The sequence below is a fragment of the Cyprinus carpio genome, unplaced genomic scaffold (assembly GCF_018340385.1).
Source record: "Cyprinus carpio isolate SPL01 unplaced genomic scaffold, ASM1834038v1 S000006640, whole genome shotgun sequence".
NCBI classification, from domain to species: domain Eukaryota; kingdom Metazoa; phylum Chordata; class Actinopteri; order Cypriniformes; family Cyprinidae; genus Cyprinus; species Cyprinus carpio.
This window is the reverse complement of record NW_024879268.1, coordinates 136,156-149,061: the sequence shown is the minus strand read 5'-3', so window position 1 is coordinate 149,061 and position 12,906 is coordinate 136,156. Positions and strand designations below refer to the sequence as shown.

Below are 12,906 nucleotides of genomic sequence, written 5' to 3'. Positions count from 1 at the left end.
TTCCCTATTCAAGTCGTGCAACTTTTAAATAATTTCCCTCATTTTAAGTGGATCCTAAATTCACATAGTTTAAATATTGTGACCTTGGACCAGGTTATCACTTCAATTATATTTCTCGTTAATATAATAATTTTAAAAATAATATTAAATAATGTAATAACAATAGAATTAAATAATAAATATAAAACATACTCAAAATGTACTTTTAACGTCCACCAAAACAGGTTTATTCTACTATTTTTAACCAAATGGTTAAAATTATTTAATTCTTTCTTTTTAACCCATTCACGTGCATTATTCCGCTCACAACCGTTTCTTCTCTCACCGACCTACTTCTGTTTAATTGGATGAGCATCAGTCTCTACCTAGAGAGAGAGAACGAGAGCGAGACCGGCTGCACCCACGAACCGTTATCCACCTGCAAATAAAGCGTTCATGGAATCTGCACATTCCTCGCTGACGTCACGGCGGATGGAATTATAGAAACAACGTCGCGACTCGCGCGAAACAAGCAGTCGCGCTCTTCTGTTATGATATAAAGTGCACTTTGGAACACTTCCTCGCGACAGCGCTACACGCGCGGAATGTCCCACGGAAGCGCAGGCGAACAACAGGTGGATTCAGAGGCCAATCCAGACCTGGAAGTAGCCATACTTCTGTGTCTCTCCGCCCCTATGAGTAACCATAGCAAAGACAACGTAAAATCCAGCGTAACGGAAAGAAGATGAATAACACGCTCGCGATATGGATCATTTCAGCGGTGACGAGACATTGGGAGCATTACAGACAAGATTGACCGCTCACACAGTTTACTCGGAGTTATGTTACTTTACATCTGACGTCGTCTTCTGATACACAGAGGCGGTTTTATTTCTGTCCCAGGAGAGTGTTTGTAGACTTTTGGAGTTATCATGCCTGTCAGTAACGGATCGATGATGGATTTGCCCTCGGAATATGTGAAAGTAAAGGCGCATTACGGAGGGTGAGTGTTGTAAACTTTTACAGGGTTACTGTTCTAAAGCTGGCCTGCTGTGTTGTGGCGTCAAAGGTCGGAATATGCAAAGCGTTTTTGGCAGTTTAATGTAAGCAGAACGTGTTTGCAAACGCACTTCACTCCCACACCTGACAAACTTTGACATCCTTGAATTTTTTAATACTTTTTCAGCGTAAGATCGTTTTTAAACAGCATATTTTGTGTTTTAGAGACGTTGTCAGCTCAGGCATTGCGGTTTACAAGTCGTAAAACATCCAGACATTTTCTTGTCAATAGCAAGAAATGAGCAAATGGTCTATTATTTTTACATTTCAATTTTTAATATATTCTTAATCTCTTAAATATTGAAAATGGTTTTTAAAGATGCACTTAGTTTTGATAATTAAAAAGTTTTACAAATAAAGAAACGATCAATATTTTTGACAAATTAATAAATAAATAAAAAACATTAAAAGTATGAAAACTCTAAAGCTCTGATGCCACCATATTGATATCACATGACATAGCCATGCCATGCAACTGACCAAGTTACTGGTATGTTATGATCAGCTAAAAAACAGCAACTTACTGAGTGCATCTTTAAATATGAAATATTTTTGTGGGCTGAAGGTTCTGCTCTTATTGCCATTTGTTGCTCAACACATCTCTCTTGTCCTATTATATAAAATATGCTGTTGCATACTTGTTTGAAGAGGATTTTTATTAGTATTATAAAAGGCAAGTTTCAATCATCATAATTCATAAAAAACTAATCTCCTAGATTACTTATAAAAATACCAAAAAATGCCACATGTGACTTGAATTGACTGGGCTGGTTTTGACCCCCACTTTGGCTTCTGACATTATAGATTTTTTTAAACAACAGTGAATTGTTTCCTTCTTGATGATCCTCCAGTGGCTTTATATCATTTATAACTAGGCTTTATATTTTGTTTAGACATTCTTGGCTAAAACTGGCCATGTTGTAAGTGGTCAGCAGAGTGTGAGATAACACAAACATGCACTGTCTGCATACATGACCGTGAATCATTGTTATGAATCACATCATCACTCAAAGACGAACAGTTTTAGTACACAGTGGGTGATATCGCCCACCCTTTAGTCAACAATGTGAATGATACAGATTAATTTCGAAACCTCAGTCTAAATCGTAATAGCATTCTTAAAGGGAAAGTTCCACAAAAATAAAGTTGTCTTGATTTACTCACCCTCATGCTGTTCCAAAACTATATTTTAGTTTCTTTCTTTTGCTGAACACAAAAGAAGATACTTCAAAGAATGTTGGTAACCAAAGAGTTGCTGGTAGCCATTAGAAAAAAATACTGTGGAAGTCAATGGCTACCAGCACTGGTTTGCTTACCAACATTCTTTTGTGTTCAACAGGCGAAAGAAATTCATACAGGTTTGGATTAACTTGAGGGTAAGTAAATGATTACTTTTTTAACTAAAGTCTTTTTTTTTTTTTTTTGATGAACTACCCCTTTAATTTACTCAAAAATGAAAATTCTTTCATTATTTATGAAATTCTGTGACCCAAAAAGTATAAATCTGTCATTTACTCATTCATTTCTTTTGGTGAACTATCTCTTTAACCGTTATCTCGGTGACAACTGGTAGTAATACTAAACTAACGCTATGAATTAGAGGAGAGAGTACCAATCAAATTTGGCTGTTTATGTAATATTTATGTTGTTTTACGTGAGGAAAAATGAAATCAGCTTTGCATGATTGGAATTTACTCTCTTTGTTTGAAATATAATATTTAACTTATTTGGGTAGTCAAATAATGAGGAACATAGATTCTTCACTTTTTATTATATTAATACTCATCGCCTGGTTGTTTATAAAAATATAAATATTATATAAGCTTTCCGTAGCTAAATGCATGAGATAATGCACCATAACTCATTTTTGGACATAAATGTGCTGTACATGTTATGTCCTGCTGGCTCGGTGGGTGGAGATACAGTAGACCTTTGATTCAAAAGCACAGTTACCTGATGGCGTGCCAGGGAACCTGCTATAGGAAGTGAAGAGTTCCTCTGTGTCTGTGGAAGTGTGAATTCCTCTCTTACATGAGTGTGTAAAGAGCTCTCCGAATTTGGGTCAGGCTTTTCGGAGCGTTTTGAAAGCCTTGGTGATTTCCACTTCTAAAAATATTTTGGAGGAAGTTAACACCAGGCGGGACAGAAATCTTCTGGCTGACAACCTCAACCAGACACATGCATTAGCAAAAAAACAAAATACAAAACAAAATAATTTCTTTCACATACACAAATCACTATTTATTCGACCATTTATTCAAGCACACTCCTCTAGGTTTCAGTCCAAGACGTTTCATCGTTGAGCAATCAAGAAAGAGATCTAAACTCATATAAAGAAATCACCTCATACTCAACAATTTCTACACCCTCAACACACCTGAACCTTCTAGTCACCTGAAGGGTCACATTTTGTAGCTTTGTACATTTTGGAATAGGCAGAAGTTTGTCATGCTGGTAGAAAGTGCTTTAAATGTCTGTTTTCCACCATGCATGCATAAAAATGTCCCTGTTACCTGACAGATACTGAAATTGGTGTGTCATTGACAGCCCTGGGCGATGCAAGCAGCTCAGAAGTGTCAGGGGAGAGGCCAGTCAGAAAAGCTTTCTGCTTGTTATTTTTTTTTTACAAGTTTAGGGAATTTTTCAGTGGACTTTTGTTTTTTAGAGCAAACAATAAAACACTGTTCAAAATTTGGGGTCGATAAGATGTTTTTAAAAGAAGTCTTTTATGTTCAACCATTATCATTTATTTGATCAAAAATACAGTAAAAATAGTATATATATATATATATATTTGTTATATAAGTTTTCTTTTTTTAGTATAATTTAATATGTAATTTATTCCTGTGATGACAAAGCTGAATTTCCTGCATCATTACTCCAGTCTTCAGTGTCACATGATCCTTCAGAAATCATTCTAATATGCTGATTTGATGTTCAAGAAATACTTCTTATTGTTTTTATCTTAAAAACAGTTAATGCATAATATTTTTGTGTAAACCGCAGTCATTTTTCTTTAAGGATTCTTTGAAGTGAATGTAGAACAGAACAGCATTTATTACATTGTAAATATCTTTACTGTCACATTTGATGCATCTTTGCTGAATAAACATATTCATTTTCTCAAACTAAATTATGATTTTTTGCTAAATTATAATGGTTCTTTTGTTACATAATTAACCATAAACAAACCATCAGTTTAATATCTCGGCAATACACTGAATCATTAAGTTTGAATAATGACAGAAAAAGTGTGTAAACACACTTCACTGAACCATCAGCAGCCTGTCGTGCCAAGAGAGAATTGAACTTGGCAAGTGTTTCTTATTTCCATTTCCACTTCTGGACTTTAGTCCAGGACTCAGGAGGTTTAGAGAGATTTGATTTGCTATAGCAACCACACAGACAGCACTGTAGATAATACTCACTGGTCATAAATCACAAGCATAAGGTGAAACCACAAGTGAAACTTTATAATGTTATCACAGTTCTCATCTTACCAATGACATTGTTTTTTTTTTTTTAATGTAATGCATGTACGTGAGACTTCTGAGAACAAAACAATGAGTGTGAATAGTTCTTAAATTCTCTGAACTCTGTGTTTGTATTCTAAACTTTTGAGTGCTAAGTTTAGAGAACAGTAACATACTGTAGCACAGACTTAACATCCTAAGCCTTTCTCTTCATGCAAATCTTGTCTGTGTGATTTGGAATATTCTGTGTATCCAGTGGTGAACCTAATGACACTGTTCTCTGTAGACAGGGCGTTGTTTAAATTCACTGAGCTCCATCTCTTGTTTGGGCTTTCTCAGGGTCTAGTTGTACTATTTCAGGTGGGTTTTATGGTTGAGTCTGGTAAGTTGATCAGAAATGAGCAGGGTGTGTTCATGATGATTCAGCCTGTGCATATGAGCCACAGCTGTTACCCAAAACTGCACTGCTCATTCAACATTTTCTATGACAAAAAAAGAGTCAGGCCACACATCTAATGTAGTGTCTATTTACTATGAAACCAAAGGTTTAGTTCTAGAAAGAGTTTCAGAATTTGTCACAGCTCTGGAGCCTCTGTTCAGTTAGGGAATTTTGACACAGACTTTTTGTTACAGTTTAATTTTAGAATTAAGCAATAATTATTAGTTTTTGAAAAAGTCTGTTTTGCTCATCAAGGCTCCAATGTATTTGATCAAACATAAACTAAAAACAAAAAAAAGTTTTAATATTATTACAACTGAAAGTATATGTTAATAAAATATCTATGGAAGAAAAATAATGTCATATATCTTTGAAACAAAAAAAGCATGTTGCATTAACAGTGCTTGCATTTAAATGCCTTGCATTTTTAGTTCCTGAAATTTAACATAGTTGTTTATTTAAGCTGTGAATATTTCAATTCAAGACATTTCCAAAAATATTCAGTCTAAGAATACAATATTCAACAGGCAAATTTTGGTCCATTTTTTTTATCAGTAAAGCATTTTCTTAGATCTGAGGTCTTATATCACTGTATTAGTTCACTGAGGCACGTTTACATGTCGTTGGGGAATCCTGGAGTGTGACGTATGATACAAATACACAAAAAAAAAAAAAAAAAAAAAAATATATCCCCCACATATAAAATTATATCTCTATATCACAGCTTTGTAAAATAGCATTATAATAATCTTCTTCGCAGAAAACAACTCTGCTTACATGTAGGCTATGGGAAACAGCAAATATGTTGAATTAAGCATACACACAATCAGCTTTTCCACATGTTTATACTGGCCCCGATAATCAAAACTTCTAATTAGCGCTTGCTCCATTTCTGCAGATCAGTTTTAGTGAATGAATGACTTGATCCACTTGTTGCTTTGGCCTCCATCAACAGCTGCTTGCACCACCTTCTTCTTTTTCTTTTAGTTTTATGGCGGGTTACAGACCAGAATTAAAGGTGCATACCGCCACCTACTATATTGGAGTGTGTAAAATCATGGCTTTATTATAACTTCTTCAATTCTTCTAACTACTCCAGTTTCATGCATAAACTTCATTAAAACTTCAACAACTTCACTTTGGGAATTTTCTATACCTAGAATACCTTTAATATCCCATTCCCTCTGTAATTTGATAATGCATTCTTTAAATTTTTCTCTTTCTTCGTTAAATTTTCTACATTTTTCTTGCATCACCTGCTGGAAACATTTATTATTATTATTATTATCAAGTTGTGCTGCTTAATATATTTGTGGAAACCATGATGATGGATTTTATTTATTCTTGGATGAATGAAAAGTTCAAAAGAACAACATTTATTTAAAATAGAAATCACATTTTACTGTTTTACGTCTTTACTGTTACTTTTGATCAATTTAATCCACACTTGCTAAATAATAAGATTAATTTCCAAATCCATATGCTACATACATTTTTAGACAGAGAAGTTAGACATATTAAACATTCTTGTGTATAGGGTCTGTTGAAAATATTTTTAAAGTATTATTAATTTAAACATTTTGATTAGGAACGTGGTCAACTTCTTATCCAAAAAATAACTTTTAAACCATTGTTCAGTCATGACCCATTCCTCTCCAAAACACCATGATAAAACCATACTTTTTGTTAGTGTTTCTTGCGGTTTTTGCTAGGTTAAATGATTTGGAGTCTACTCTGGAGTCTCTTACACTATAGGGTCCAAATTCACACCATCTACTTATGCTTCATAAAAAAGATTTAGCTGCCTGACCAACAAGCTGATGCTTTATATTAAACTCCCTGACTAAAATCTCCATTGCTGATTTTTTTTCCTGGAGAGGTGTGGCTTTTTCAGATGTTTTTTTTGTTGAAGTTGTGATGCTGCAGGGACAAATGTTTGAAATGTTTCACATGGCTCGCTCTGGAATTAAATTTCCCTCTCTGCCTCTTCAGTTGAGTCTGTGTCAAGCGAGGTACCATCCAAACGGCAGCGGCTCCAGGGACTCCTAACATTTATCATTTGATCAGGCCTTAGAGAGTCATGCGGTTTGAGATCCTTTCACCCCTGGCTTCAGTGCCAACCAGTCATGTGGGGGCTGAGGATGGTGGGGGACGGATGGAGCCATAAGGGCAGGGTGGCAGATGATGGACTCATGATGAAGGTTCCCCTGCTGAGGGGCAAGCTGCTACAGAGCTCATCTCAGCAGAAAACACACACACAGTATATCTGACTTGTCATACAGTCATACATTACATTTCCCATCTACACAGGAACTGTGGGAGGTCTGTAGACTGATTTGTAAAACAGAAATTTCTTTAAAAAATATTGTAAAATGATCTAAATAGTCAATATTTTTAAATTAAGGTACATTTTTAAGCTTTTTATTTAGAAAAGGGTAAAAAGAAACATTGTGACTTGATAGAGCTCTTTGCAAGATTAGATAATGTATTTTATGATAAATGGTAATTTACATAATTTATGTACACACAGTATTATTTTAGCATTAACTAAAGATGTAAAAAATATTTAAAAAATAAAAAGTTTAAGATGTAAAAAAAAATATTGTTTTGTCTAAATAATCATTTCATTTCATTTTCTTTAGCCCTTTTTGGGTCAACAAAGGTCAAAAGAAGATCAAGACATAATTTAGAATGATGATAAATGATAATTTATAAAATTTATGATAAATCTGTTTGTTGTCACAGCAATATTTTAGCATTTAAAATAATAGCAATAATAATAAAGAAATTAAAAATTATGATACATTTAAATTAGATATTTATGGGTTGTATTCACTGGTTTATATTCTATTTTTCTAAATGTGTTTTTTTCTTTAGCTTTTCATAAAAATAAAAAAAAACATTGCAACTGAACCAAGCTCTTTGTATGATTACATAAATAATTATAATTTATACAATAATTTGATCAATGTTCATTTATGATTTTCACAGTACTAACTGAACTCAACTAAGATTCTAGAATAATAGAAGAAGAATATAATTTAAGTATGCAGTTTAGTAAAATATTGCACACTTGAATGTATTCAGATATTTAAGGGCTTATATTCACCGGTTTATACTATTTTGTAAATGTGACATTTTTCTATAGCTTTTAATTTTTTTTAATATTAAATGTATTCTTTAAAATATTTGTACGCTTAAAACAAATTATATCTTTAGATGGTTTGTTTGAGTGTAAAACCATCTCTCTTGTAATACAGTATTTCAATGAATCCAGGACATGACAAAGGCTGTTAACTGAGAAACTAGGTCAGTACTGGTTTATCCTGATGTTATAATGACTCTTAATGTTTTGAATTAAAGTTATCATACAGTGTTATTAAGAAAACAGTGGTTTTATTAGATATATATATATATATATATATATATATAAACATGGTACTGAATGATTCCAGGATCGAGGTAATACTTAGAATTACTTGGGAATACAGCCATTAAGCCCCAAAGAAAGATATGATTGTGCTGAATCCACACATTAACACATTAGTCCTGATGCCAAAGAAGGCACTTTGAGGTCAGCGATGACTTGATCATTTCTTAGTAATATGGTTGCACTTCTGTAGCCTGAACCAAACTGATCATGTTTTCTTGTACTTGGCTCTCTCTGAGGCAGCTCATTCCTGTATGCAGTGTGAAAGTGGGGCAGGGACCGAACTAGGCAGCTGTGTACTAGAGGTTTGAAAGAAAAGTCTCTTGTGTATCCAAACAGATGTGGCTTGTTTGGCTGTGTTTGGACTGTTTCAGGCCAGTGTTGCAAATTAAAGCTACAGAGGACATTTAGAATAAGAGATGCATGATTTGTGATGTGATGCTGGGCAGTTTAGATTCTAATATGTACTGTATATTTACAGATAATATGTCATTTTAGTAATTTTGTTATGCTTTTGTCATTCTTTTCTTTTGTTTAGTTTTTCAGTATTTATTTTAATTTTATTTAGCTTTGTTTCATTTTTATTTGTATTTACTTTGAAGTTGTAGTAGTTTTAGTATTTCAACTTAAATTGATTTATTCTTATAGCGTATATTAAATTTCAATGTATTTATTTTTATTACTTAGTTATAGCTGCAAGGGCAACATTCCTAATTTTCATTTTAGTTGTTATTTTATGTCAGCTTTATTTCAGTTAGCAAAAATTATTCACCAGGTAAAAATAACAAAAAATAACAACACATCTTCAGGTATTGTACAAATGTGCAAAACTAAATATTATTTTAAATAAGGTTCTAACTAGTCAGTGGCACTGCTGCTAAAATATGAAAACAAACAAACAAACAAACAAACAACAACAACAAAAAAAAGTTAATTTCACTCATTGATTAGTCAGTTGTTGAACAAGATGTAGAATTGTGCCATTTTAATAGAGAAGTCCAGTTGCAGTCCGTGGACTTCTATGCTGTAAAATATTTATTTCATTTACATTTAACCAAATACAAAACACAAAACATAAAACAAAATAGAATTTTAATTGTTCTCAGATCTGTATGAAGGTCGTTGCTTTCTGTATTAAGTGTTATTGTTTTTTTTTTTGTAGGGACATGCTGATCTCTGACTTGGATTTGGCCATGACGTACACAGAGGTGTGTGAGGAGGTGAGAACGATGTGTGGGGTCAGAAAGGAGATGCCAATTACACTCAAGTGGATTGATGATGAAGGTGTGTATGACCTTTGAACTTTGGCTGAAGTGATGTCAGCAGAATAGAAAAGTTTATTAAGAAGAAGAGCGAGATAGTATAGTTTTATTATTAAAGATTACAAAGTTTGGAATAATGCACCAATGAATCGTTCACAATAAGACCAGGAACATGCATAAAAAAAAGATTAATTTTGATTTCATGTTAACTTTAGGCTCAAGGGCTGTGCCTGTGAATAATTAAGTCACTTTTGATATAAACATCAACTAAATCAGACACTTTACAAAGTTTTAATACTAGGGACCCTTAAATAAGCCCTACATGAAATATAAAGAATTTACATTTATTTGATTTTATATTTATATTTAGGATTTATATTTAAATGTAATAAATATTAATGATTTATATTTTACTTAAAAAAGTTTTTTTTTATCTAAACCTGGGCGGTCCCCAGCCCAGTGTTGTAAACTAAAACTAAACCTATTAATAAAATTTTCTTTGGCTGAAATAAATATTAGATAAAAAAGTAAGATGAAACTAAGACATTATGCCTTTTTAAGTAACTCAAATAAAATACATTTAAGAAATGCTAAAATTAATAAGACTAAACCAGAAATAAAAAATGAAATATTAAAAACAAAACTAATAAAAATAAAAACTAAACTTAAATAAAAATGAATAAAATATAAAATAAATAAACATAAAATTAAAAACTATTCAAAATGCTAATAAATACAATAGTATATAAATGTTACTAAAAAAAACTGTCCCAAGTCCCAGTTTGAATACCCCTGAGACAAATGTCAACTATAAATATTGAGTATATTTGTAATTTAGAGAGAGAGAGGAAAAAAAAAAAGTGACTAAACTTTTTAGAGATTTACATCATCATAAGCATATTGCCACCTATTGCCTCTTGATATTTTAGTGATTTTTTTTTAATGTTCCCATTTTCTGTGTTGACTTATTTTTAAGGGGACCCGTGTACCATTTCATCCCAGATGGAGCTGGAGGAAGCATTCAGGATCTACAACCGGAACCGGCGTTCCGGACTCCTTTTGCATGGTACTCATTCACTCAGAACATCTGAAATAAATCTATTTTCAATTGTTCTAGTAGCAGAATTACTCTATTTGTATTAGTATCCATTTATTTAAAAAGAACTGAATGCAGAATCAAACCACACAGAAGAAATCCACCAAACCACTCAAAATGTCATGTGTACGCTACACGACTAAAGGACTCACAATTTACCATATTTGCTGGCCCCATGTCTATGAATAGATGAAACCACTGGACTGAGCCACACTCCTTTCTCTTGTTCATCTCTCTTTGTCTTTCTTTCTCTGTCTAGTATTCCCAAGCATTCCCTGAAAAGCCCTGGTATGCCATGCCCAGGAGAGGACAGTAAGTCAAAAAAAGTCTTGCCAGCCATTTTCAACCTTTTTCATGTGCACTTTAGTGCTGATCTTCTTCAAAGTGGCCATTCTCTCTTCTACAGTCACTCAATACAGGAAAACAGATTTAAAAACAATCTCTTTCAAGTCTATCTCAGGAATAGTTTTGGTCCCTGCATTTACTTTTTTCCCCCTCTGCCTTGTTTAACAGCCTACTGAACACAATGAGGGTCCAAACCTCTATTGATTTATGACTTTGTGTTGTTAACAGAATAGTTATCTGAAACATTTACTCACCCTGATGCCGTTCCAAAATATGTGTTTGAAATGACATGAGGAAGAGTAAATAACAACATAATGTTTATTTTTAGGTGAATTATTCCTTTAAGGTCTTGTAAAAGGATAATATATCCAGTTTTAGTGTCTTTAATGTAAGATTTTATGGTGGAAAACATGGCATCTCTCAGTGGGAGCATATAGCTCTCTGGTAACTGCACAGTAATCCTGTGTTAATGTGCACTTTTACTGCCCTGAAGGCCAGACAGGGCTGAACTGCTGAGTCAGGATGTTGTACACGGTATGTCCCCCCTTTTTTGAAAAGCATTATGAATTCACGATCATCCAAGCCTATGGCACGGGCATGATAGAATGTCATCCGTGTCATTTGTGTGTGTGAGAGAGAGAGTTGTGTGCAGCTGCATAGCATTAGTGCTTAAATTTTATTTTATTTTATGTGTCTGAGGAATGCTGTATATCAGTGTGTGTGTGTGTGTGTGTGTGTGATTGGGAGGAAGCCTTGTTGCTTTGCATTGCATACAGATGAAAGTACCTTGCATTTCTGTTCTTGTCTGAATGGTGTCTTCAATATGGTTTGAATGTAATCTTGTGTAGTTCATACATGAGAAGTGTTGGTCTGACCCGCTTTGATTGCTGTTCTCTAGGTACGTAATGACTTGTGACAGGCTGTTAACTTTTCTGTCTGCGTTTGTTTCTGTTCTGCCCCACTTTTTTCTCTCCTTGTCAGCAGTTTGTGCCACATTGTTGTTGTTGTGTGTTTTTTCAGAAGGAGGCAGTGCCTCCGTCATAAATGTGGATGAGAACATTATTGACAGTATAAATAAATATATTACGAGTTCAAACAGTGTTCAAAGTAAAAAAAATTCTGAAGTGATGATTAATTGCAATAAAAACTAAATCTTGAAATGGTTTAGTGTGATTGTGAAGTCTCCTAGGCTGTGATTTAAATAAATGCACTGTATGTTTCAGAGTGAAGCATGGCACTGCATTCTTTTACAAATGAAGCAGCTCATGATCTGGTGTTTTCAGTTTGTCAGAGCGGCTCAGCTCTCAGTAAAACGCTGCTCCATGTGAGCTCATCTCTGCATGTGCTCTGAGTTTGGTTTGTTCTGAATTTGTAATCTGCATTTTGGAAAAGTAACACATGCTAACCATCTTCCCAAACTTGTAATGAGAAGCCGCTTAACAAACCAGATTGTGTCAGCAAAGTAAGAAGCTTAAAGGATTAGTTCACTTCCAGCATGAAAATGTTGTCGTGATGTACTCACCCTCCACTTGTTCCAAACATGATGTTTTTTTCTTCTGTGGCCACAAAAGATGTATATTTTGGAAAAATGTGCTTATCCGAACAGTTGATGAGCACCATTGACTTCCATAGTATTTTTTATTTTTTGCTACTGTAGAAGTAAATGGTGCTTATCAAACTGTTAGGATACCAACATCTTTGTTTGTTGTTCAACAGACGACAATAAAATGAATTTATTAGACAAAAGTCCCTGAAGAGACTTGCACCCCTGTTTCAGATAAACAGCACACACCACTGATGCGTGATGTAGCGGTGCTGGAATA

The 12,906-nt window shown here is 33.8% G+C and overlaps 1 protein-coding gene across 1 annotated transcript; it reads left to right on the top strand.

The window, feature by feature from the left end:
- Nucleotides 1-371: 371 nt before the first annotated feature.
- LOC122144317 (protein kinase C zeta type-like) lies at nt 372-10,800 on the top strand. Its single transcript, XM_042755113.1, has 3 exons — nt 372-982; nt 9,543-9,664; nt 10,619-10,800. Exons 1-3 carry the CDS (start codon nt 912-914, stop codon nt 10,783-10,785), a joined length of 360 nt encoding a protein of 119 aa, XP_042611047.1. The 5' UTR covers nt 372-911; the 3' UTR covers nt 10,786-10,800.
- The last annotated feature ends 2,106 nt before the right edge of the window (nt 10,801-12,906 follow it).